The sequence below is a fragment of the Lonchura striata genome, chromosome 4 (genome assembly GCF_046129695.1).
Source record: "Lonchura striata isolate bLonStr1 chromosome 4, bLonStr1.mat, whole genome shotgun sequence".
Lineage (NCBI taxonomy): Eukaryota > Metazoa > Chordata > Aves > Passeriformes > Estrildidae > Lonchura > Lonchura striata.
In genome coordinates this window covers 61,639,402-61,667,262 of record NC_134606.1, presented here as the reverse complement: position 1 = coordinate 61,667,262, position 27,861 = coordinate 61,639,402, and the positions used below count along the sequence as shown (strand labels likewise).

The following is a 27,861-nucleotide window of genomic DNA, read 5'->3' as shown; positions in this document are numbered from 1 at the left end:
CGCTGCACACTTGGTGAAGTGTGAAAATTCGTTTCAGCAGATCCAAAACTGCTGGAGTCACAGAGCCCATTTGGCATCTCAGCCCTTGCAACAGCTGTTTCAGGAGCTGCTCTGACTCAGCCAATAAGCAGCACAGCAGCATGATAAGCACTGCAGGGGCAGGCTTTTGAGGTCTGTGGCTTTTGGTGGCACTTCTTTGCTGTGAGGACAGCAACCCAGGGATTTTTCCCTGGTGCTTTTGCCCTCTTGCTGACACAAAAAGAAAAAATGAAGATGTTTAAGACAATACCTGTGTTCATTCTGTTGCTTACAGGTGAGTGAACATTTCTTTATATTTTTTCCTCAGCTAATATTTATTCTTCAATACTTGCAATTACTTTTGGGAAATATTCTTAAGTACATTCTGAATGTTCCTTCATATGGCTAGATCTGTAAGTATAATAATTGAAAGTGTTTTGTCTGTGCATTATTATAATGTACTACATGAATGATTAGTTATATCTCTATATTGTACTACATGAATGATTAGTTATATCTCTATCAGTAAATTAATGCTTGAAAAGCATACAGTTATGTTGCCATGCAAATATCTGTGGCAATCCTAATAATAGAACCTCAAGAATAATTTAGGCTATATTTTAAAGAAATCCGCTGTAGGTACAGAAATACACATGTGCCAGTATAAGAGGTAAGACTTGTTGCAACATTAGTCATCTTAGACTCATTAATGAATGACAAAAATAAATGTTATCATCAGTTATGATCAATATTCTAACAAACAAAATAAAACTAGAAAAATGACAACATCAACAGCTCATACCTTTTACTTGTCTGCACTGGTTATAGGTACAGTGGCAGTATCTCAGTGACGCTGCAAGGAAACAAAAAAAAAATCATTCTTTCAGGCCTTTTAACAATAAGCACCAGGCTTTCCCACCTACTCCACAAAGACTTTATAAATTTTCTGAGTAGAAGTGAGAATGGCTGGGATCTTCCTCTGCAAGTTTCATGAATTTCCCAACTGCACCATTTACACTGCTCAGGACCCCTTGTATCAGTTCTGTCTAATGGAACCATTTATGTTTGATACTCAGAATTTGTGACTGAATGTTGTATTAGAGACCTTACATAATTTTAGTGTAATACTAGACAGTAATGAAAGGGATTTATGCTTGTCTGTTAGAATTTGTGACTAATTGTATCAGTTTCATAAATTTCCACCAGAACACTGTTTCCTTGTGAAAAAGAAAAAGAATAGGCTCCATCTGTTGGGAAGACATAAAGCACTTTCTTTTTTACACCTCTAAAGGCAGCAATAGAGGGAGAATTTAAGAAGGTGAAAAGAGGTGGAGGGGGTTGGATAATGGACCTTCTTATCACGAGGGCACACGTGTTCTGAAGCAAGCCTGGCTGAGAATTTCTGCTGTCCCTCTTCTAAGGAGCCCACGGAAATATGTGTATCATCTCTCTCTGCTGAGCTGTGCTCTGCTTGGCAGAGTCCTAGGAAAGCTTCAGAGTGACAAAGCAAGTTTCTCTCCTAAGCCTGGAGTAACTTCAATGCATTGCTAACAAGTGCTGCAGGTTCTCAGAGAGAGGCAGCGTCGGCCCAGAAGGACTGTTGGGTGCACGTGTTTGCTCTCTTCCAGAGAAGCTGTGGATGGATGTTATGTCTGGAGGGGATGCTATCATTCTAGGAAGGAATTTGTAGATAGCAAATCTCAGGGGAGACCAGAATTAAATGTTTGATGATGCTGATTTTTTTTTTTAACTTGTGTGCCCAAGAATCTCACAGGGCAGAGTTTTGCCCCGCTGTAATGTTTCAGAGTCTATGTGGAATCTCCTGGAACTTCTGCTTCATTAGGAGAGGTTTTGTTTTGGTTTGTTTTTTATGTCACAACTGTGGCTGTGAAAAGCATCTCCTCAATGCTCCAATAACTTATAAAAGGGTATAGTTCTCCTCTCTTCCTGTCATTAACAAAAAGTTCAGGAAAAGTATCCTTCACCCCTCCCCAATTATTTTTCATTAATTTGCAATTGAAGGGGAGAATAATATGAAAGAAGGGATGTTAATTATATTTGTTAATTAACGCAAGCAAATGAGTGTCATCATCTCCATCAGTGTGGTTGCTTCCCATTTGAGAAGCATATAGGAAAAGAGGAAAAGTGAGAACGAGGATGGATATATCAATAAACATCCCAGTTGAGCTGAGCTGCTCTATCCTATCAACTGCCATCAAAGCAAATGAAAAGGGGCTTGGTAATTTTCACAGAGTGCCCAAATCTAGTAAAGGCTCTGCTACTGTTCTCTTATGGATTTCATTTTCTTACTCCAGAGCAAGGACATAATAGCTGAAAATAATATCTGTGATTTTTTTTTTTTTTTTTTATGCTGAGTAAATGGCAGTGAGGGGAGTTTTTCCAAACTTTCTTTGAGAAATATCTTAACAATTTCAACTTAAATGTTTACACAAAGTAAAGGGATGGAGAGAAATGTTCCAAATGTAAAACAGCAAGCAAGATTGTCCAAGTTATGAGCATTTGAATCTTATAACTGAAATTATCAAACAACCTTTTTAGTAAAGGATATGGCCTACTCCAGCAATAATTTATTTAATTATTTAATATTTTTTTGAAATGTTTTTAATTTTAGGATACCTTTGTAATGCTGAGGGTGAAGAGACAACAGATATTTCAACTTTAAAGGAACTTGATACACCAAGTCCTACAACAGCCCTTCCACCACGGGATGATTATGCTTCGGGTCTGTTTTTTAAATTGTTGCTTCCTTCAAATCCTGAGTCAGATCTTCCCTCAGGTGTGCACATCTGAGTCTTGGGAATACATTGTTCCCCTTTTGTGCTGTTGTTTTCCAGCCACTGACTGTCCTCAGAAGAATTTCAAGCACAAACCAATTTAGCAGCAATATAACCCTGTGACTGATTTAAACAGGTTTCTGTTTCTGCAGAGGTGGAAGCTGAAGCACAAAGAGTATTTCAGACATCTTAAATAGCACAGCCTAAATAATCATCTGTAAAGGGGCAGGGAATGTATAATTTAATATAAAATGTCATTTTCCATGATCAGTGGAAAAGAACACTAATGAGGAAGATAACAGCAGAAAATATCCCCAGACCTGTGAAGTGTCTCGATTTTTTTCTGTGAGACCTCTCTGTGCAGCACCTGCCTCTGTGTGTGTCTCAAATGCCACGAAAGTCCCCCTGGGCTTTTTCAAGCCCAGCTCTGCTCTTAACACCACAGCTACAGCTGCTTGACACTTCCTAGCTCAGGCTCAGAACACGGGTGTTTTCTTAAATCCTACTTTTGTGGGGCTTTGAGGGGTGGGGGTGGTGGTCTCCACAGCAGCTGCTGGGGTGGTGTTAGTAGCTGAAGTGCCAGGGATTTCACCTGCCCTCCCTCTTTCCTCCTCCTGTAGTCTCTCTGCTTCTTATACTGAGGTAGGAAAGCCAGCTTTAGCTTCATTACATGTGGCTGTGCAGTTTTCTCAAGTTTCTAACTTTTATTATTTCCCTTTTAGCAGAAAGAAGTCTGCCAACTTTAGTAGGTAAGTTGACAACTTCAACATATTGTACTTTTGCTTAAATAATTTTTTCTTTACCTAAGTTTTGAATTTTTAACTTCTTTTACTGCAGTTGGTTATAGAATACAAAAGCTATGTATGGACTTGTCATTAGCCTGAAAAACTCTGTTTTCATATAATAGTCTTGAAGACACTCCTTAATTGCAAGTCATGGTATTTCTCTGGGATTTGAGTAATGACAGTATCCCTCAACCAGAATAAATGATAGTTATTTGCTTTCTTATTACTATTAGTTTGGGCCTTTTTCTTTTAATAAAATCTGTAATACAAATATTAATTTTGTGATCAGCAGTAACTGTTTTTCACAAAAAAAAAAAAAACCAAAAAACCCTGGAGATTAATGATAGCACATATTTGCACTGCCAAAAAAAAAAAAAATACTGTAATGATTTGTGACATGATTGGCTTATTTCTGTATAAACCCAGATCTGAATGAGATTTTTGTTTGTAGGAAAAATCAAGACTTATATTTTAGTGCCACATGTAACTAATTTATGCTGCATAATTACCCACCACAAATGTAGGTATTAATTTTTGCCTTATCTTAAAGTCATGGTTCCCTTTCTTTTTACTCTTCTAGTGGCAGGAGTCAGCATTGCCCTTGTGCTGCTCTGTATTCTTATAGTCACTATTTTTTGGTATGCATGGAAAAAATCACAAGTAAGTCCAATTTTTTTTTTTTTGTGGGGGGTATTTGTTACTGTGTGCATAATATGTATATATTATAGAACATTAAATTTTAGATTTCCACTTGTCACTCAGATTTCTGATGTTCATTTGCACTGTAGTTGTTTTTCCACTGGGAGGGGATTTTTTGTCACCACTGGATGGCATTCTTAAAATTAGGCAGCTTATAATCAAAATTTAATTTATCTCAGCTGACCTCCCTTCCTGGGTAGGATCTACTCACATTTTTGTAGAAATGGTTTCTGGTTTGCAGGTTTTTTTCATAGAAGATCCTGCATCAGCGATGATAATTGAAATGTTCAAGTGAGTTTTATCTGTCTGAATTATTTTAGATCCTATAATTACTTATAATTTATGCTATAATAACGTATCTCAGTCTTATCTGTGATGAGTTAATATTGATACAAACTAAAATACCAGGTAACTTTTAATAAGAATAAATGCAGTAACACTATAGAAACAGATACACAAAAATCTTCTGTTACTGAAACAATTTAATAATAAGGAAAAACATGAGGAGAACTAGTATTATATTGACATTACTGGTTTTCCATTTGTGTGGCTCAGGGCCACGCTGCAGCGGTGATGATGCATTTGTGTTTCTTTCGCAGGAAGGTTCGATGGAACTCAATCCTCTCCCCTACGGTGAGGCTGGAGTGTCCTTACGGAGCCTTTCGGTGCCCGAGAGCCAGCAGGAGTGGCCCTCTGAGAGAGCAGGGCAGTGACAGCACGAGAGCTGCTGCATCACCCTCTGCGAGGGAAGGAAAGCCCTCTCGACTGTAGATAGTTGAACAGCACTCTCAAAAGAGCTGTACCTGAAAAAAAAGTTACATTCTTGAAGTTATAAATGTCCTTCTTAGGGAAAATGCCACACTTAGACTATTTTCTAGTAAATTAAACCTGCACAGGAACATGACCACTGTTGAGATTAGCTGGAATGGCCACTGTTTATGCTTGTATACCTGTGAATTTCCTATTGGAAATGGCTCCTGGAAGGTTTTAGCTTCCAAAATCTGGCTTGGGCCACAACTAGTTTACCAGCATAAATGATGCTATTCCAATGCCTAGGAGTTTCCTAGGAATTGTTTTATTTGCTAGTCTAGATATTGTTATAATTTACAGTTTATTTTAAATTACACAGTTGATGCACCCACCCACTCCTAGTCAGGGATTATTCAAAGATGACCACTGCAAACCTTTGTTTGATCATTGTGCTACTCAGTAGAAGAAGTAGTGGAAGCATGACAGTGTCATCCAATAAAATTCAGGGGTTTGGGCTTAACTGATTCTTAAATTTCAAATCAATTTAATAATAATCAAGAGTCATTCTGCCCCTGTTTCTTCCCCTGACTGAGTAGCACTAATATGTGCCAGGTCCCTTCAGCAGCCAGCGAATGCTGTGGGGCTCTGGCTGAGCAGGAGCTGGGAAATCTGAGGTCCAAAGGGCTACCCTGCAGTAACTTGGGACAGGCAAGAGGAGCAGAGAGGCAAGGGGTTTGTCTGAGCTGGCTCCATCAGAATATTCCTGTGTGAGCTTTGGCAAGTGACCCTTATTCCTGAGACTGAGCTCCTGCCCTGGAGTGCAAGACCAGTAGTATGTCCTTAGCTTGTATTTATCTTCACAGATAAATGTATTTGAAAGCATGCAGTGTGTAAGCCCCACAGCAATGAAGCTACCCTGAGAGCTGTAAATCAGCAGGAAGGCACAGATTCTGTTTTTATGTGAATCTTCTCAAACTAGTATCAGTTTACCTAGTAATAGTGAAGAACTCTATGTCAACTTTCAAATTCAGGTGCCAGCTGACGTTTTCTACAAACAAAGGCAATTTCTTAATGAAATTCAAGAGATTTTCAGATTACTTCTGTGAAATAAAATGTGAAGGAATATTTGGAATCTCATCCCTTTTTCCATCAGCTTCATAGATAACAATATCCTTTTCATTTCTGTTCATTTACTCTGAGTTTAAGAATGAGGAAATTGTATGAATTTTATGTGTTGCAATATTATTTAGGGTGGGAAAGTTTGGCTAAATCTGCTTCCTGCACAGTGTTTTGGTTTTTTTTTAATGTGCATCATCTGTTTTTATTTCATTTAATATAAATTTTGTAAGTGCTTAAATGCTTTTTCAGCTATTCGATCAAGAGTGCCCTGAGCAATAAACAGCATTAGTTGAATACAGAGGAAATAAGAATAACAAATATTTGTAAGGAATAATTAATATAAACAATGTTTACAGTGCTTTTTAATTGATGTTTGCAAGCCTCTTTGTGAATAACTTTGCTTTTGAAAACACTTTCAGAGTGGTTGTATTTTTTTTTCTGAGCTTTTACAGAACTTGTGTGCTTGAAATAATATTTAATATTTGTTATTTGGTGTTCATGTTGGTCATTGTACTTTTGAAGAGGTTTGTGATTGCTGAAAAATTTTCCTCTACCTTGGCTGGCCAGTCCCAGAAGAGTAGATGCTGAGTACTTAGGAGCTGAACTACCTGTGGGCTTCAAATTACTTGTGTCAAGGAAGCCTGAGCAGTACCTGGGCTGACAGAGGGGCTCACAAATTGGGGTTTTTTGGCCCACAGCCCTGCAGTTCCCTGCCTGCCCAGCAAGGGAGCAGCTCCTGGGAATGATGGAGCCGTGGAGGAGAGGGCAGCTTTCCCAGCTTTCTGGGAAACAGGGGAGATGGTATTGCAAAACTTGAGAGACACATGTTGTGGCTCTGATTTGGAAATGAGACCAGAAATAAATGAAAAGGGACAGCTCTGTGGAAATCAGGAAAGCCCTGATGAGCAGAAGCTGCGGGTGTGGAAGTCAGAGCAGCAGCAAATCCTCCCTGTGATTTGATTGTCCTTACACTCAACTGAAAGGTAAGCACGTTTTTAGTTTATTCACACTTCTTTTCCACTATAGGAAAGATGAATAGGAATTGCCTCGATTTGAAGGAAATGAATTTTATATAATTTAGAGATGAGTCTTTTTGAGTGCAAGAAGAGAAAAGCACACTACTCAAAGTGGTGTTGGAGCCTTGCTAACTGGGGATTACTTTTAAAAACAGGTTACCAAAATTACCCTTATTACCAGCACAGTGTGAAAAGTTGCACTGAATAGTCTCTGCAGGTCCCTTCAAGCTCTGAATCTCCAGTCTCCAACAGCTACCACAGCTAGGTAGTTGTGTTTGTAAAACAGCTTGTTTCATTTCTGAATAACTTGCAAAAAAGTTGTAAAGCCTGGCACACTGCAGCCAGCAGCACTAGGAACGGGTGCCTTAGCAAAAAAATAAACACAGGGCTAATGTGGATGATCTTCCTCACTTTGCATTCAAACCTTTTCAAATTTACTGCCCTTCCAAGCAGTGCAGACTTGACCAGTACAACATGCTGAAGACATTAGTTACACTGCTCAAGATCTCTTCTCCCTCCCTTTAAAAAACCTTACAGAGTTCCTCATTCTCCTTTTCATCTTTTTACTATGAGACCAGTGGACCATTCTCTTTTGCTTTCTCCTGTCATTCATAGTACAAAACCTCTGGCACAACTGTTTTGTCTTCCATTGATCTAAAGTTTAGCACTTTAAAAATGAGAAAGCACATCTGGTTTTAATAACTGGAGGCTAAAAATGGAAAGCTAACTGTACTTTCTGGGGTAAAAATGGCAAAATGGCAATTTTTACAGTTTCTACAAAATTTTTAAAGCTGATATCTGCATTTACGGTGTGAAACACGAGTTTGAAGGGAAAAGGATGTGTCTGGCTAAAAAGCATGGTCAATATTTTACATAGTCAATGGTATTAGTTATGTACATCCCTGGATTTATACACATTAACCATCTTGGTCAAAGAAAAAGATTTACTCTTGCTTACCCTAAGGTTCACCACAAGCTGTCTCATAAACAGAAGAAGAAACAGGAGAAAAATTTTCAATATTATTAAAGCCAGGCTGTAAAAACTTAGATATCTTTAACCCTTAAAACCTTTCTTATACAAAGTCATCCTTCAGGCCTTTAAAATTTTATTTGTATCCAATTGTTTTCTATGCCTCCTCTGCATATGCTAGAAACAAACCCAGCAGCAGCCAGCATGTTTTCCTGCCTGTAGAGGTCTAACTTATAAAAGAAACCAGAAAAGGGGAGCTATGATCCAGGGTGAGAAAGGGTGTTATTAACAATATGTGTCTTTATTTAGGCAGAGAGTAGGTGCAGCCACACCTGCCAGGCCATTTCACAGCACCTCAAACAAGAATGGGCAAGCACCTTGCAGTGAATTGTCAAAACTCTGTAGGACTGCTCCGTTCTTCAGCAGAGCATCCAACAGGCACACAGACCAACATATGCAACACCTTTCTGTCTCACAAGCCTTCCTGCTAGTGAGCTTTGAGCCAGGCTGGAAGCAATGAGGCTGGACACAAACTGGATGCTTTTTGTTGACAGCACTTTTGATAGAAAGACATCAGTCCATTGGCAGGGAGTTTCCAACCAGCAGATTTCAAAGCACCAAGTCTTGCTGTCAGACACCACTTCATAATCATGTTTTAATAGTAGTCAAATAATTGACCATGGCTTTCTGTTCCCTCCTGTGTGTGCCCAAGCACAGTATGGACGTGTGGCAGATTAAGACATCTGTGCTGTCTGATTTGGGGACTCCAGTCCACATAAAGAGCGGGAGTGGGGTGTATTCTAATGTGTGCCAGTGATAAGGCTTGTGTGAAGTGCCCCTCCCTGGCAACACCCTCTTTTTCACTTCATGCTGGACCTAACTTTCTTTGGGGTTTGTTTGTTTTGTGTAAAAAGGATGTTTTGAACAAGAAGCAGCAGAATTTCTTCTGCCATGTTTTTGCCATCACAAGTATACCAGACAAGGAGAACTTTTTACTGCAGTTAGTGAGAGATCATTTTGTGGAGCTGTAGTGTGGCCTTAATAAGTGGAATGCCTGCCTGATTTTAATGGAATTACTTTGTGCATATTTCAGGTATACCTGCCTCCATTTAAGCAAAATTGAAAAAGTCCTTCAGAAATTTCTATTTACTTAAAATTTTTTATCATACTAATTCTTATTTTTTGTAGCAAGCTCCAGCAAAAATTCTCAAAATGCAATAGGACAGACTGGACAGGTAAATATAAAGATGTATAAGTAATGTAGAAAAAATTGTGTTTCACATACTCTGGTTTCACATGCTCTGGTTCTTGAGCATATAGAATCATAGACTGGTTTTAGATGCAAGGAACCTTGAAGATCATATATTTCAAATCCCTTGCCATGAGTAGGGACAACTTTCACTAGGCTGGGTTGTTCACAGTCCAGTCCCACCTTATGCAAACATTTGGTTTTTTCCTTATTAAAGACAGTAAAATCAATTCTGAAACAAAGTCCACCAAATGCAGAAGAATTGCTGCTGTTAGCAGAGAGTAAAAATATTCAGAGAAATCAAACCTGTTTAGCCAGTGAGTGACTGTGAGTGACTTTCAGTAACTACTAAGGAGGCTGTTGTTTTCTAGGGGGAAAACTCAATTTCTATGTTGTTTATTCCATCAGCTTTAATAGTTGGTAAAATTGTGATCTTTGCACAAGGAGCCCTTCTTCATCTAGCACAGGTTTTGTAATGTTCTGCAATACTAATGTCCATACAGACAGTTGTTAAGCAACTTTGTGACATTTTGAGAAGTTGGCCATTGTGATTTGTGCTTCTTGGGGCTCAAGCCCAGACCATTCAGGAGGTTTCAGAAGTGTTGCTGATCACTTTTAAACCAAATTAATTTTTGTTGGAACTGTGAGCCAAACTGTGCAAAATTTTCTTACACCAGTAATTTACTGAAGTCATCGAAACCACTCACAGGAGCAATTTACTGAGCTTCATTTCACATGCTCTGTGCTACAGAAACTGTGCTGCTATTCTCTTCTACCATGCCATTTCTTTATAAGAAAAACTCTAGATTCTGATCCCTTTTGTGGTAACAAAGCAATTCCTTTTGCAGTTTCATCAATTTGGGCATATTCTTTTAAGGGCTAGGATTCTACCAGTGCATGTTATTCTGAGCTTGCAAAGTGCCTTTTGACAGTAAAAAGTTGCTCTGGGATTCTAACAGAACCAATGAGCATAGACCTAGTGCCTGCAAGTTATGTCAGAAGGGGAGTGCTGTCTGGATAACAGAAGAGGGAAACAGTCTGGCATTCTTCAGTCCAGATCTGCAGTTTCAGCAGCAGATGGCTCGGATGCTGCAGGGTCTGGGTATATGAATAGGGACATTGTTATTCCTCCCTCAGCCTCATTACACCTAGGAAGTCTGTCTGTGCCCCATTGTCACCCCAGAACAAGCTTTGATCATGATGTATAATCCTAGCATTAAATTTAGTGCATTTTTAAATGGGATTATGGTGAGAATGATTAACAAGTTATGATAAACAAATCCCAAATTCTGATCTTACTGCAATTAGAAGAATTTATTTTTCACCTCTGCATTTTGAATCTTAGCATCTTGAGACATTCTAGTGATTCAGGAGGCTGGAATTTCTTTCTTAATTGTATATTGAATTCCAAGACCAGTCATAGGCCCTGATGATAGAAAAATACTCTGTAATCATCAGAAAGAGTCTCATTAAAATAATGATGATACAAAACGTTCTTTAAAAGCAAAAAAAGGAAGTATCAACTTCTTGGAAGTGCATAGATTTGGTATTAGAGGAGGAGGTTACAGAACTATGGAATGTGCTGAATTAGAGGGGACTCATCAGGATTATTGAGTCCAAATCCTGGCCCTGCACAGCACCATCCCCAAGAGTCACACCCTGTGCCTGAGAGCATTGTCCAAATGCTTCTTGAGCTCTGTCAGGCTTGGTGCTTCCATGGGGAGCCTGTTCCAGTGTCCAACCATCCTGGGGGTGGAAAACCTTTTTCTGATCTGATGTCCCAATGCCCAGCTTTAATTTAGGAAGAGGACTGAAAGGAAAACAGGGAACATACACGACCAAAATTAGGGCATAGCATGTTTAGGGTTTTCAAAGAAGGTTAAAGATCTATTCCATTCAGGATTTGCCTTTGTTATACCATCAGGAAAGTTCTAGAGTTGGGGGGAGGGTAGGAGAAGCTACCTTTCACAAGGTAAGGTAAAATGCCTGCTACTTTTAGATTTTATTTAACCCCTCAAGTTTCTATTTCAAATATATTTTTAATACTTTTGTTTAAGAAGCTGAATCAATTTCTAGGATTTGTAGTGACTGAAATTTTTAAGGGTTTGCTTTCAGACATGTGTTTTCAGAAACACTCAGTATGGGTAAAAAGTAACAAATCAGGAAAAAGACGAAGACTGAGGGAATTGTTGCCATGACATAAAAGAGAAGGTGACACCAGCTGCAGTAAAACAGGACTGCAGAGTATTTGTATCTGCTGTATTTGATATGAGCCATCACAGAAAGCTAGCTTCCCCTAGAAATCCTAAATGGATTCTTTCTTTGCAGTAAGCTCCTGATCAGCTTGTGCTAGTGGAACTGAGATAAAGAGATTTTGTTCTACATGGTTTACATATTTACATGCTCTACATATTTTATACTAATCAAGCAAAAGAGAAATGTGACTCCTTGTTCACAGGAGTTATTTATCAGGAAAAATAAACATTCTAGAAATGTTGACAGGAATCACAGTATCTTTGGAATACTGGACATTATTTCACACATTTTACTAATTAAATAAAGCATTTTGATTAGTGCCAATAAAGGCCATGTTTTTTCCCTACTGTGCAGGTATTTGCTAGGAAGCCAACTGAGAAAATGAAGCAGATGTGCATGTGCTCATTACAAGTATGATTGGGACCAAAATTGGGTTGTGTGTTAGTGGGGAAAATAGCTGAAAATTTCACTTTGGGTGAAAGTTATTGAGAACACCTCTAGATTGTTTGGCACCTTTTGCCAAACTAAATGGCCTACTGGTTCTTCTCCTCAGTTTGTTTCCATACCAATGCCAGCTAAAGCCACCAGTTTCTCTCTGATGATGAATTAATGACAAACCTGCAGCTTGTGAGCCATGCTGAGCTGTCTGCTCTTCTCTTGTGAAATGGAAATGTACAATAATCCTGTCTTTGGTGCAGCTCTCATTTCATGGGCAAAGAAAGGGCATTCACTTTGAGAGTGCAGGAGGCGAGATGGAAGCATGAGTGGAGCCTAGCAGGAAGGTCTTGGAAAGAAGTAATGAATTCCATGACAATATTATAATCCCTTTCTCTGTTCTTCTGTAAAATATTTGCATTGGATTCAGGGATTCTGATAACTGAACAGATAATGTCTGATCCCAAACTTAATGGACACCATTAATGTTACAATTAATGAGTTCTGTTTATTGCTCTGTTCTGGGCCAAAAAAAAAAAAAAAAAAAAAATAGAAGAAAAATAAAACTCACATGAGGGACTTCATCCTTATTCATCAAGGAATACTCTTTCTATCTTCTCCTACTAAAGCCGTTCATTCTCTGCCCACTGGTGCAAATGGGAGGAGAACATTAGGAAGCAGTCCAGGCTCCTCCAAGGCACTGTCTGGTGGCAGGATCTCTCTGAGAATGTATCTGCTTTTCACAGAACCCTCAGCTTCCTGTCTGCAGGATATATTAGGTAGGTTTTAATGACAACTCCAGACTAGTGAAGGCTGGTGCTCAGCATTTTGCAGCCACATAGGTTATGCCAAATCCAAAGAAACCACAAGTCTGGAGCTGAATGGCAGGTTTTAGAGGTAGATGTGGCTGGGCTGATTATTAACCAAAGGAAGTGGGTATAGCAGCAGACCTTTGAATACTAGTGTTAGGTTGGCTTTTACTACACAAAAAATTTTGTTTGGATTCACAGCTAAAAGTGTCATTGTTGTGCACACTCACTTCAGCTCAGAATGAGCTGTCAGTGGAAAATATGATCCTCTAAAAAAAATTCCCTTGTGCTTTTTTGCCGCACAGAATCCTGGAACCCTCAGAGGTGGTGCGGAGGCACGGAACAATGCGGGTTTTATGTAGTCACACAACATGCATGACCAAAATGTCTTCTGCATATAAATAATACAGATACAGATGCCCCCTTTGCGAAGATGTAAGAAATAAAGGAGTGCAGTTCTGATATGCTACAGCAAAATGCTGTATTTTCAATTTGGAATGAGAGCTGGGAGCATGTGACAAATAAATTAAGTGGAGAGATTAAGCAAGAGTATAAGGCTTTAGTGACAATGTCAGATGCCCTAGGGACATGAATGAAGCAAGAACAGAGATCAGGGATGGAAATAGTTTACATCAATTGAAGTAATATATCTAAGAAGTCCAGAAGATTATAAAAGCTAAAATAGCAAAAAGAGTATTGAAAGCCCAATGACTGGAAGAACAGATGGGAATTGAGATCTGAGGGCTGAAAACAGCCAAGATAATAAGCAACCAACAATGATGAAGTCTCTGAAGTGAGGGAAGACAATTGGAGGTGGTGTCTTGGAAGGCTGAAGGTATTGGATAAAAGGAAGTGGAAAGGAAATGCTGAGATTTAGAGAGTGAAATCAAGAAATTCAGTGTTTAACCTTGTGAAACCAAAGATGACTGCAAACCAGAGTCACAACTATTGATTGAGGTGTCAAAACGTGAGGAAGGACCAGAATGATTCAGAATAAGAGGTTGAGTACTGTAATCAACACTATCTTTATAATGGGAAAAAAACCCTGCAGCTTGAAGTAATCCTGAATTCAGAGTGTTTTGGCCCAAATGTTGATGATGAACGTTGATTCTTCTTTTAAAAAAATAGTATTTTGTATCTTCAGCAACTTTGCAAACACAGCTGTTGGGCACAGGCTTTAATTATATTTGTCGCTGTATTGGTACCAGTTTGATGGTTAGATTACCAATTGTTTTCTTTCACTTGAAGACCTTTTAGTTAGCAGAGAAGTCCAAATGAACTGGTATTTCCAGTTCAGACTGAAGTCACCTCAGTAAAACTGTGTCCTTTCAGGTGTTTCTTCACAAGATAGAACATTTTGCAGTCTCTGAATGTTACATAATGGGTAAACAAGGAAAGAGGAGTTTTGTCTGAAGGACTGGATGGTTCTAAATATGAGTTATTTTTCTCCTAGAAGCCCATCCTATGTTAATTCCTACACAGCAGCCCTGCTCTCTGATTGTGTGATCACATAAATGACCAAATGCAATGCAAGTTAAGGATACACACTATAGCCCTAAGGGAAAGGTTAGTAATGATTTTTGTTTCTTCTCTTCAGGAGAATTCTTGCTAGAACTTTGTATTTGGGGGGTTAAGGGGGGAGGTTTTGGTTGCTGTTGGCTTTTTGTGGGTTTTATTCACCGGAAGCCAGCTTCTGTTTCATCACTCATTTCTATGGTAGCCTAACAAAATCCCTCCCAATGAAAAAAGTCAACCTCTAGAATGTGCTCAAATTTTGGGAAGCAGTGTCTGAAACAATTCCAATATGCATGGGGCTTCAAAGGACTGATAAATTCTCTAAAAATTGGAAAATTACCTTTTAAGAGAGATTTGCATTTCACCTGCTGAGAATTCCATTACAGAAGCACCCAAAGAAAAATAGTCTTGAATACTATGACAGTGCATTTTCAACAGCAATTAAATGCTGCTGAAATGGTCTCTTCAGATGACAGTCAGGAAAATTAGCATCTCACTTCAGAAAACCAGTGAAACCAATGGACAGCCAGAAATTTCAGGAAAGTCTTATTTTATATTCCAGTGCATGAAATAGTTACTTACAGGGTATGTGATGGCAGTGGTGAGAATGACATCAAGGTGACATGCTGCTGAGGAAGAATTCAGAAAAACCTGATTAGATGTTTGGGCAAAACACTTTGTTTTTAGCAATTCTTCTAATCAGCCTGGTGTGAACTTCTGAGAAAATTTTCAGAGGCTTTCAGTGACTAAGAAGGATATATTTTTTGCTTGCAATAGGATGTATAAACTATTTCTTTATAAAAAGAAATAAATATCAAAATTATTCCTTGTTTTTTTCAGGGAAAATAGTCTTCCTCTTGACCCTACCCTCCTGCAGCTCTATAATAAGTAGCTCTTGTATCTAGTCTACCTCATCTGTGATGTCTAATTAATGGGGTGAGAACAAAAATGGGACTCTGTTTTGGGGGGCTTCTTCATCTGTGGTCAGATGCCAGTTTCTGCTTTAGTAAAATGAAAGAAGTACTCAGTGTTTCCACTGTTGTTCCAGTCAACTATTGGAATTGTTTCTAATTTGTTCTCTTCTTGGTTTTAGAAGGTGTGGTGAGTACAGCAGTTATTCATAATTGCTCTCCATTTCAGTGTTTGCCCACTAACACTCTGCCTGGAGATGAAGTTTTTCTTATTTCCAAAAGAACTGTAGGCCTCCTGCTAAGGACCCTGACTCCCTTTAGGGATGCTAAGTGAAAAACATTAATAGCAACTAGATAATACTGGGTTTATTTATAAGACTCTTTCCCTCAAAAACAACCCCCTTTGTGTGCTCTGAGACAGCGTCGCCTGTTCTTCTATACCAGTCCATAACCTTTGACAATGTCAGACAAGATTTCAGCATTCCCACTTCTGGTCTGGGAAAGGATAGTGGATAATAAGAGTAAACAAACAACATAAAAAGTTTTAAAATAATGGAAAATAATATCTGAATAAGTTGGGTTTGCTCCATCTTAACCAATTCTTAATTACATTTTATTAATTCAGGTTATTTCACTTGCTAATGTGAGAGATGTCTTGTTTTCTTCTGCTGCTTCCAGCATTTTAACATCACTTTGAGACTTTCTGGTTATACATTAGGGTAAGGAAGTACCTGATGACATGCAAAACCATGCTCTATATGTGCTCTGGAGGATGTCTCCTTTAGAAGATGCAGTGAGGATGAGACAATGCTACATAATTTCAGGTCATTTTTTTAGTTGTCAAGTTTTAGTGTTTTTTCTTAGGCCTATTGTTAGAGTTTTCATAGATTTCATTGGAAGATTACAGACTGGTGCAACAGCTTTTTGATCAAAAATTGTCTTTATTTGGTTGGAATGGAATCCAGGGCTTAAACAGGCTAAAGAAAAACTCAAATTCCAAGACAAGTTCAAAAAATCATGCAATTCTGCAGCTATCACACATTTAAGAGTTTGAAATGATAAAGACCACACAAATAGTTTCATGAAAGATCTTCAATCAAAGCTTAACATTTTTCCCTTTGGAGAAGTGGAATTTCTTCATCTTAATGAAATCCTTGTCTATGGCACTGGTCTTTTTCATTTCCTCCCATAAAACAAAAAAATTACCTTTTTTTTTTCTAGCTGTAATCTACTCTGCAAACACAGACAATTGCACATGCTTATTGAACTCCTACCAAAGTTAAAAACCCATCTTCAAGCTGTTGTAACACTGGAATGTGAGGTGAATGCAAGAAGGGAAGACTTTATATCCAAGAAGGCTGCTTGCAACTGTGCTGGAGTTGTCCCGCAAAACAGGGAAAATTATATTTTATTAGCACAAAATATAAAGCCACTCCTTTCAATGTTTGCTTCCATCTGAACTGCTCTAACAGTTGTACAAAATAAAGTTTTGTACATACACCAAAAATTCACATGGGGGCATGGAGCAATTTGGGTTTTTTTTTTTCTATCTGACCTCAGTGATTAACAGGTGGACAACATCTGACTCTCCTATATTTAAAAAAATCTAGAAATGTTTAGTCTATTGGTGTAGAGGCTTAAGAAAAACATCCCCTCATTTTCAAAAATGCATGAAATTTTGATGCTTCTGCATATGTGTTGGTTTGGGGTTAGGCAGAGCAATTTAGCTTAGAGCTGCCAATTGAAACATGAAGTGTTCAGCAAAAAATGTGCATCTCTGGTCTGACATGGTTTTCAGAGAAGTGTCTGCAGTTTGTTTTGTTGTGGTATTTAGATCCATATTCAATGTCTTTCCTCAGCAAGTCCAATTTTTCTTTCACAGTTAAAACTGGCATCTGAGTTAACAATATACTGGTCTGGACAAGAGGCACTACAGGTTAACTTGGGCTGGAGACAGCTGGATCTGAAGAGATGATCATAGAAATGTGTAGGTAAAACCCCTGACCATGGGTAGGATACATATTTTCATTTAGTGAAAAGACCTGAATGTTTCTAAATGTTTTATAAATATTTGGGACTTCTGCTGTATTTTGCAAAACTGTTTGTAGAAATTCTCCACAACAGACACACCCAGATCACCAACCCTGTCTGCTGGACCCAGAGCCAGGAATCCTATGCTTTTCCTGCCCGTGCCCTAGTTTCTGATTAGTTTTAACTTTCTTTTTATTTTCCTTGTAAATCTCCCCAAACCTTTGTATCCTATGTCTTAACTCATTGATAGTTTAGGACATCCTGCCTCACAAAAACAATCCACCAAATGGGGTTAATTTAAAGTAGTTTCTTGATCCTCAGAACTACGGTTGCAACAACTAACACCCAAGTGTGCCCACTTAGCTTTGCTTAGCACGGGAGGAAATGCACCAAGCAGAGTGGCACTGGCTGCAGGGATGTTATTGGGTCCATCACTGCTGCCTCAGTGGGAATCCCTTTTCTCTGTTGTCTCCTTTGGTGTAGAATTGGAGGCTGCTGGTCCTGCCGAGGGTGAGGGGGAAAGCTCCCAGCAGGGCATGGCTGTGGGGAAGGGGTGAGGGCACCACAGAGCCTGGAGGGCTGCCAGGAAAAGGGATGGGGCAGCCAAAGCTGCCCATCAGCTTCAGACAGGGCAGCAGTGTGGTGATGTCCCCTGTGGCACAGAGCAGCAAGGCAGGAGTTGTGGAATGGGGAAGGAGAAGCCTGCAAATCTTTCATGGAAAAATACCCTGTTCTTTCCAGCTAGCTCAATGCCTTCCCTTCATTAACTTCATTAGGATAATTTGTTTCATCCCATGTGATTTTGAAGATGAAGTGCAATACCTGGACTCTAGCTCAGTAAATCTCAAACTTATCTCAGTTAGACTCATGGAAGAAAATAATTTCTATATAAAGCAGAATTTTATGTGCTAACATGAATATGGAAAGCTGGGGAAGGAAAATATGAGTTCTGATATTTGATCTCCTTGAAATCCTACAACTATAGCTGTGGTGTATTTCAAATAACTGCCTTTCTGAGGAAAAATAATGTCTTCTATTATTCAAACCCTTGCTACCTGATTTGAATTTATACTCTCTAAATATGCTCTGTGGCTGAATTACAAGGCTCATGTATATTAAACCTGGTGACTGTGGGAAGCAAGTAACAGTGATATACAAGGTAAAGAATGATCAAACCCAGGAGCTGATGTGACCAGTGGACTGTAATAGATGTAAGTAGTTTGAGTGCTTGTCATCTGTCCACATGATCCCTAATGCTGGCAGCCTGTGGAAAGTGATGCGTGGGAAACTAGTGCAAAGTGCTGATTTATTTTATGCTAATGGGGAGAAGTCCATATTGTTCAAATTAAATCCTAAAGCAGAAACAAATCATCCAGCCAAAGCCCATCCTATGGAGTTTCATTGAAACAGTTAGTGGTCTTTTTCATGACCTCAAAGTAAAAATTAAACAATGTTAGGGGCTGCTGTTTTCAAGTGCTTCTGGCTGCTGAAAGCAGCTGAGATTCTGCTACAGATGGCTATTTAAGTTAAAAGCCAAATGGGGGATCACAGCAATTAGTGTGCATTGGCTTCTAACTGCACCAAAGTGAATAATGTGGGAGAAGGGAGCCAGGACTCTGCCTCGGCCTATGCTTTTTCCCACCAGAGGCTGAGTACCAGCAGTTCTTCTCAATTAAAAAAAAAAAAAAAAAAACAAATTAGAGAGTGGGGGGAATTTCTTGCTGCTGCTTCACTTGAACAAAATAAAAGAGATTTGGAACAAAATAAAAGAGATTATGCAAAGATGGACTAAAGTGGGAGTGGGAGGAAAGAAAAAAATATTTCAAAGAGAAAAACAGCCCACTTCAGGGCTCTCCAACTGGATCTTTAGTACAATGTTTCTCCTACTTTTGTCATAAACTGCCTACCCAGAGGCTCACTGCAGGGTTGTTGCTCTCCCAGGCTTTTTTTTTTAATGTAGCGTGAGGCCTAGAAAAGTGTAATCAGACTTCAGCATTTTTATTTAAAAAGAACTGAAGGGAGAAGTGATTTATTATCTTGGAGATTTGGAATTTCCTGAGGAAAAAACAGAGGGTCAGAAGGATTTTCTTTTTTTTTTTGCTAATTTGTGCAAGAGATACAAAACTATATAATAGTATAAATAGTATAAAAATTTCACTAAATTTCTTACAAGATTCTTCTGTACTTTTACCCTCACTCCTGAACATCCTTGAATTCATTTTTCGTGAAGTTTCTAGCTGTCCATTGGAATGATTTGGAGCAGTGAGATGACGTTGGAAGATACTGATCAGAGAAATGATCTCAGATTTCAAGTCAGAAAATGTCTCTGGAGAATGGTGAAGAACAAAACTAGCATTTTTTCCTTCAGGTCTTTTTTCTTAGGGTGAATGGAAAACAATGGCAACATGTTTGTGTGTCATGGTCTTTGTTGAAGCAGACACTCAGCTTTTGCCTCTCCCTGATGGAGTGATATAAATGTGATTGCCTTATGCTCTTCCCTGGCTTGTCATCACCATCTTGGGACTAGTAATCTGTAAATTAGAATTTATTCTGTTGGTGCTCCAGTGAAGAGGCTTATTGGTGAAAAATTAAAAATGGGGATTGCTTTCTACACTGCTATTATAGCCTCCTTAAAAATGAGGAACGAGGAGCCTGCAGCTAATAAATCCAGAAGAGTGCTCCTAATTTTGTGTGAAGGGTGGCTAGGGGCCAGTGCTCAGTGATCTTTGAGTGGTCGTGGTGCTGGGGTAGATTCCTGAGGACTGGCAGCCAGGACTGATATATGACAAGTCAACCTTCACCAACCCCTCAGCCTTTTCCAGTGTAATGTCTGGCTTGGGGGAGGAGAGCAGAGCAGTGGGTGCTGTTTACCTCAATCATAGCAAGGCTCTTGCCTCTGCTCCCAAACCATCCTCATGGATGAGCTGCTGAAATACAGACTGAGAAAGGGGGTTGAGAACCAGCTGAGGCACCAGCCTCGGGAGGTTGGGATCAGCAGCTCCGGGTCCAGCTGGAAGCCAGGGGGGTACCCCAGGGCTCAGTTCTGGGGCTGTGTTTGTGCAGAATTGAAAAAGGAAATGTGTCCTGTCCCGTGATGGCATCTGACAACTCCATGAACCTACACAAGGGTGGTGCAAGGGGACAGAAACTGAATCAATGCCCAGGGCACAGCCAAGCTACCTCAGGATTAAACAACACAGATCATTTCAAGTCAAGGTTGCTGGGGTCACAGGGGGAAGCAACATTTGTGCAGCAGAAACTCTTAAGCTGATTGTAAACTGAGAGAATAGAATAAATGGATGCCAGCCAGCTGTGGGAGCTGGTGACAAAGACAAGAGGCTGTGGAGCTGACCCTTGACACTGGCAGTCACAGTTGCCTGGCACAAAACCTCCCCTATTGCTGCAGGAGAAAGACTGGGAACAACTACTGGTGCCAGCAGGGGTCTGGGGAGAAGCCAAGCCACATTTCCACCGGAATTTATTTACTCACAGATCAGAGGAGATACAAACCAGGGAGCTCAGCGTGGCAGTGGGCACCAGAGCTCAGGGGTTTGCACCACTTCATGCAGCAGAGGAGGTTGGTTGGGACCATGGCTGCTTGTAGGGGCAAGTACAGCCTCGCAAACCAGCTTGTTATAGTGCTTGGAACCAAGGGGCTCAGTCATTGCTCTCAGGACAGACAAAGGTGCAATCTCAGCCCACCTGTTTGTCCTCTAGATTGGAATGTCAATGAATGAAGGTCCAGTCATCTTCTCTAGTATGTTTTGGTAAACAATTACAGCACCTCGACCTAACCATTTCTTTGAATAATTCTGGGAAGTGTCTTAATTTAGGATAATATATGCTTTTTTATATTAAAAATATCCCATGTGACACAGTGTTCACAGAACAGTGCAGTGAAGTGTTTGCCCAAGTTCTGCAAAAAGCAGTCCCTGAGGTGGATAGTTTTGAGACGAATTGTACACATAGATTTTGGACTGGAAATTATCCTCTATAGTGCAAAACACAGAAAGACACACAGACACATGCCCGAGCCCCCCACCCCTTCTTTTTCCTATGAAGTGTAAACTCCAGTGCTTGTTCAATATGTTAATAAATATACAGAGAATATGGGGTTAAATAAACCTTTCTGCAACTTGGTGTTTGAGAGTATTGAGCATCCTCTGTGTCAGCACTGAAGCTCTCTTTTAATGTAATTTGGGATTAAAATTCAGATGAGTGATACAAAAAAGAGAATTCAGTGATAAATTAAAATCAGCCTTAGAAACAACACCAGTTGTTTCTAAATGAGATTGAGGTGTTTGTGTATATACAAGCAGTGTGTTGCCCATGAGATGAGTTGTAGAGAGCTGCTTTGAGGGAATTTTTGATTTGAAATCCTGGTTTTATATATGTATATATATCACATAGACTATCAGAAATCTGCAGGAAGAATAATGAAATAATATTGACTTCCATTATGTCTGTTATAACTGCAGAAAGCAAATCTACAATGTGTTACACATTATGATCCAGTGGCTCTGTAGCACTTTTGAAAAATACTAAATACTGTGACAAGCACACTTCTCTCCCTCTCAGCATTTTTCATAGAGGTGCACAGAGAGAAATGAAAGAGAAAACAATTTCTATTTCTGCTCCTTGTTTTTCTCATTTGGAATGTGTTTGGAGAATTGTTTACCTGGAGTGAGTGCTTGATTGGATTCTGGTGAGGATTGTTTGAGCCTGATGGCCAATCCAATCCACCTGTGTCTGGACTAGAGCGAGAGAGTCAGTCACAAATTGTGTTAGAGAAAGTAGTATGTAGTTTTAATCTCTTCCTTTTATATACTATATTAATGTATTTTAGCCATAGTTATGATAAAGAAATCATTCAATCTTCTGAATTGAGTCAGACATTGTCATTTCTTCCCATTGGGTTTGCCTGCATTTACAATAAAATACAACAAAGCAAACATAAATTATAGATCCAATAATAATGTATTTACACATTCCTTTTTATTTTTGTAGTAGTACATAGAAAGGAGAGTAACAGCTAATAAACAATAGCTTTTAAATATATTTTCTTAAGATAAAATCAACATTTATCTTAAGATAAATGAAATCACGGGATTGACACATTCAGCAATGCACACCGAATCCCTTTATTAACCCTGAAGAGGGAAACCATCGCAGAAGGAAGTTAACACAGCGCACACTGGAGGGCAGTGTTGGCTGCCAGAATTACTGTCAATTCCTAACCCAGAAGGGTTTATGCAGCCTGGGTTTTGGGAGGGCTGGGTGTCCCGTTAGGGGCTTCTCTGCTTTGGAAAGTCAAATATACAGGCATCTGCCTCACATGCTTAGATATCATGTGTAAAAATTTTTTTTTTTCCCTTTCAGGAGGAACTTTGGTGTGAGTATTGTCATTATCCATGGCAGTATCTGAAATATTTTTGTGAAATGTGGCAAAAGCCACTATCTTGTAGCTTCAGTCATGGACTTCAACCTATGTTTAACACAACTGAGGTATGGAAAAAATAGCTGCCAGATGCAAATTATTTGGAGGAGCACTTTGATACAGATGAAGAATGACAGAGATTGTAACAACACAGGCCCAGGTGAAATGGGTAACCCTTACTTGTTCTAGTTGAAACAAATTCCTCTGCTAAATGTCAAATGTCTGCAAAACAGCTGAAGGTAAATATCTTGGTATAGAACCTCATGTTTAAAGGGAAATGTCAGTGTTTAGAAGAGGAAATAAAAATTCAACAACATAAATGTCTTTATTAGAGAGAAATGTGCAGCTAAGAAGCAAATCAGTTTTTTAAGCAAACATCATTGTTACTAAAAAAAAAAAATAAACCAATAACCAAAGAAACCAAAATGGGACTAAACATCTTGTTCTGTGTCATTATCAGCTGATGACTGGTGGTTGATTTCCTCCTCCCTAGACATGTCACACATGAATTGTACTTCTCAGCCTGCAAGTCAGAGGCAGGTGAAAATCTCTGCTGAACATGTTGTACTTAGATATCTGTCAGAAGCTCTCTTGCCTACCTCTACCAACAAACAGAAATTGGCATTTCCAGGAAATGGGCCAGCATAGCTTTTGCAGTATTTTTATTACTTGTGTAAAGAGGTTGAGAAGGATATTCTCAGTAGCAATAACAATTTTTCCTTCAAACATTTTGCATCACAGTGATACAAGAATACACACATCTACATATCAACATGGCAGCCAGTGCTACTTACACTTTCCTATAGCTGTTGATGGTTCATTTTCACCCTTGGTAGAATTTTGTGAAGGTGTCAGTGCCAATATCAATTTCCCTTAGCAGCAGGATCCTCTGTAAATAGAATCAAGCAGAATCTGTCATAAATCTGGGGGGGTTGGGATTTTTTAGAAACAGTTTGTCAGATCATGACTTTTCTACCCCTTTCCAGTCAGAGTGTTTCGAGACCTGTCAAATAAGCCATGGAAAAATACAGTGAAGGCTTTCTAGGTAGCACTTCATATTCTATTAATACACAGGATTTTTGGTAGTAGTTATCATGATGAAGAGGCCTTTTTTAATAGCTTTTTTTAATATATAACAGAGCTCAAGAGATTACCTTTCATGTCTCCATATTTTTGTTGCTTTTGGTGGGCATTGTAGTGTAAGACCTTAAAGATCTGTGTCCATCAGGAATGGCCAGAGTGCACTGGTAGGTTATTCACTGGTTTAGATGGAGAGTCTCTCTTCTCTAAATTTAGAAGTGGTGGTCTCTGTCCTCCATGTATTAAACTACATTTCAGGTGTCTGCTTATGCTCATTTGGAAATCCTTTCTATCACCTTCACACAGACCCTCATCCTAGCCTCAGACTGGACCTCTGATTTCTCTCCTCTCTGATCTTAATTCTTCAAATGCTTTTGCCAATGGAAAGCCCACAGTGAATTGTGAATGAATTTCCTTACCAAAAAACTTGTGCTCACAACAGGACCTCACATGTGACTCTCCTTACCAAGTTCATCCTTATCTCAGCACCAGCTCTGCCCCCTTCCCTGGGGCAGAAGGGACAGGTTCTCTTGGTCATGGTGTAACCACAACTCTGCCAACATCTTGCTTATCTCTTTCCCAAGGCCACTGACTCGGGTATAATACACCTTTGATCCTGGGGTCTGATCAGGAAATACAAGCTTCTCTCACTAAATTAGTCCCAAAATAGGTCTCAATTCCTTTAAAACAGGTTAATTGTCTATCAAGTGCCTTAACCTTGTCCTTGTTTTAGTCTTGGCTTTAGTTTATCTGAGTAGATACTCATCCATCAGAAACAGGACTCGCCATTCCTAGTCTGCCACTCCCTCTTGTGTTCTTCCATGTAGGACCCAAATGCCTTTTTCTCATCAATGGACATTCTGGGCTTAGCTGCCTGTATATCCTGCTGCTTTGTGTTGATGCGCCTTTGAAAATAACAAAATATATTAAGGATTGTTAGAAGACTCTTTAGGGGAATTCTTCTCCATTTCTATACACTAAAACACTCACTTTAGATCCTAAGAGCAAGGAAATGTCATTCCAATGGAGTTAATTCAAATGGAGATCTAAGCTGAAAACGTTTTTAAGCTGTTTTACTCTGTTGTGTCTCAGTGGTCCATTTGGATAATTAGGTACAGCTTCCTGAAGGAAATCAGGTGCAGTCATTAATGGCAATCTGGGTGTCTGCTGATTTCCAGAACAGGTGTAAAACAGTAAGAATAAACTGAAGTTTTCAGTAAAGAGAGAACTTTGTTTTTAGATGAAATCAAGCTTTCTGGCTTGTACATACAGAAGTTGTTTCCATATTGAAAAAGCTCTCCGCTCCCTGTCCCTTTTGTATGAAACAATCTGTAGTTTGCTTTTATTACTGTGTACTTGATTCCTAAAGATAATACCTCCTTTATGGTCACTGCCTGTGCTACAAGTCAGAAAGAAGCCTTTACACTAAGCTAGTCCTGCAAAAATCTTTTTGATCCTTCTCAAGTCTAGCTGTAAACAATGAAAGAATCAAATACACACAGACTTCAAATGGTCCAGGACAACCTTCCTTTCCTTCATTATCTGGAGACAAGGCTTTCATTTTGTAGCCAAATAAGCATCAAAGGATCACAAACTTGGAAACAGCAAGTTATGGAGGATTATGTGACATGATTGCAATGAAGCCTTTTATTATTATTATTACGAGAGTCAGTGCAATACTCCTTTGGCAGCTCCCAGTTCAGCATTTGTAATAGACAGAGACACTAGTAAGTGAAACATTATGGGACTCATTAAGTGTAATTTTATAGGTTGTAACTAAAACCATTGACACTCAATAGAAATTTTTAATACAATGCCTTTTGTTGTACATTATATTGAAAAATGTATGTATATCCAAGCGAGTTTGTTTGGTCACGGTTATGTTTCTGTTAACAATGATTAAGGGCAAAATAACATTTCTTTTACCACATAGTTCAACAAATTAACTGCACAGAGAGACTGAATTCTAATCCAAGAACTAATTCCACGTAAGCAAGGAACAATTGCTAAATACTGCTGAGCCAGCCAACAGAGAATAAGTGTGTGCCAGAAAAGCAACAAATGAAGAAACCCTGCCCTGCACACTGCTGTATGAACCACTGGGAGCATCACGACTCTGGGTGTTCCTAATGGGGGGCCAGAAATCTTTCTTCTTTCCCGGTGGTCAGGGGAAGATACAGAGCACTGCCTTGTTGGTCTGTACAACTGAATGAAAATGCACTTTTTTCTCCTTTAGACAAACAGGAGAACACATGTTCTGCAGAGGCAAGAAGAGGAGGAAGAAAATCAGCATGCGAGTAGACAGAATCTTGATTTATGTAACTCCTTTTTGACTAACAGGAGCCCCTTAGGTTCAGTCAAGGCCTTGAAGTAATTTCTTATGCAAACCAACCTGAGCTCAAAGCCAATAGAAAACATTTCTTTTAAAAAGGCCTCTAGCTTTTTTTGTAGGATCATGACATTTGCAGGGACAGGTGAGTTGATGTGAGAAGAAAATAGTTTAGTATCAACTGCTTTGGGGCTTATCTCTCCCAGCACAATGTGGCTGAGAACTGGAAAAAGCATCCTGGCATCTGCAGGGAGAACATTTCATTCCTCTCTAGAAATTTATATTTTAGCAAAGCACAATGCAGAACTGGGGAACCTCTATACACTCTATACAGTAGCCTGAGACCATTAGTGAGGATGACTTGGATTAAAACCTTCCTGTCCCTGTAAAACCAAGCAAAATCTAATCAGAAGGGCAGCTGAGCCTTTGCCCTATCACACTGCTTCTTATCTGTATGAGCTGGCATTTGTTGGACCTGAACTGACATGGTCTGTCTGATTAAAGATGGCAAATGACAATTTCTGTAGTTCCTAAGCTTTTAAAACAAATAATGATCACAGCATCAAGTCCCACTGAAATGCTCAAGACTGCATCTCAAAAAAGAAAGAGGAAAGATTAGCACTGCACAGCAGAGCACTTGCAGAAACACCATTAATAAACCCCTGATGGCACCTGGAGGATGAAACAAAGTCAGCCTCCCCTCCTGACCATGAGCTGCTGCTGATAATCCACCTGCACTGTGCCCTGGTGAGCCAAGTTCTGTTTCACACACCTAGGCACAGATTGATCCAGAGATTCCCCAAAGCTGAGGAAGTGAACACCTGGCCTTTTTTTTTTTTTTACAGTTCTGCATTTACCCAAACTGATTTCTGTATCCCTTTGTTGGACTTATTTGATTCTTCTTCTTTCTGCCTTTCTTCATCAAGCCCCAGGCAAACAACTGCTCTAATGGAACATGGAAAACTAACTTGGAAAAGTTAAACCTTAGGTACTCTCCTTCATGAGCTTCCCTTCCTTTCAATGCTGCTGTCACTAATATTGAAATTATTATGGGCAGAACTTGGTATCTTTGGATACATTAAATTAATTAAATTATTTGAAGAGATATCTCAATGTACAGACACAGAAGACATTGGATCATTAAAACTGAAAGTAATAATAATAAATCAACAGTTTTGGCTTCACTTCTGCAATTTGGGTTTTTCCACAGAGGCTTTACCATCTTCCCCTGGAGTCACAGGCTGTGACAGCTCACCTTACCCAGGGTGAGCTCCCTGTCCCAGCAGCTCTACCTCACACCCCTGTGCAGACAAGGCTCCCCTCACTCAGCCCCTCCCAGAAGCTCCAGCCTTACCTGCAATTTCCCTGGAGAGAGGACTTCTCTTCTTCTGAGAGGACTCTCAGCTTACAGAGGCAATAGTAAGAATTGGGATTTGAAGCTGTTCCTGTTGATCTACAAGGGATGGAAGGGAGAGGAGACATCAGTGCCTGCCCTTTCTCTCTTTTCAGACAAGCAGAGAATTTCCTTGCCCAGACAGGCTTTCTAACAAGGAATATCACCAAACTCCTGTTCCCTGCCTAGCAGCTGAGAAGGAGCCATTCAGGTACCCAGGCCAGGCCGTGCAGCTGCTTTGTCCAAAAAGGCTCCAGGCTCAGG

The 27,861-nt window shown here is 39.5% G+C and overlaps 1 protein-coding gene and 1 long non-coding RNA gene across 3 annotated transcripts; one reads left to right on the top strand and one right to left on the bottom strand.

Moving 5' to 3' along the window:
* Positions 1-197: 197 nt before the first annotated feature.
* Positions 198-5,151, top strand: LOC144246228 (uncharacterized). Its single transcript, XM_077783006.1, has 5 exons — positions 198-313; positions 2,651-2,761; positions 3,536-3,562; positions 4,179-4,258; positions 4,897-5,151. Exons 1-5 carry the CDS (start codon positions 268-270, stop codon positions 5,008-5,010), a joined length of 378 nt encoding a protein of 125 aa, XP_077639132.1. The 5' UTR covers positions 198-267; the 3' UTR covers positions 5,011-5,151.
* Positions 5,081-27,827, bottom strand: LOC144246229 (uncharacterized). 2 transcript variants are annotated; one of them, XR_013339895.1, is made up of 4 exons: positions 27,813-27,827; positions 27,559-27,657; positions 23,590-23,684; positions 5,081-5,100 (listed from the first exon to the last, which is right to left on the bottom strand). It is a non-coding gene; the product is annotated as an uncharacterized LOC144246229 (long non-coding RNA). The 2 variants fall into 2 exon arrangements; XR_013339894.1 differs by lacking the exon at positions 5,081-5,100 and having other exon boundaries at positions 19,920-23,684.
* Between the last annotated feature and the right edge of the window lie 34 nt (positions 27,828-27,861).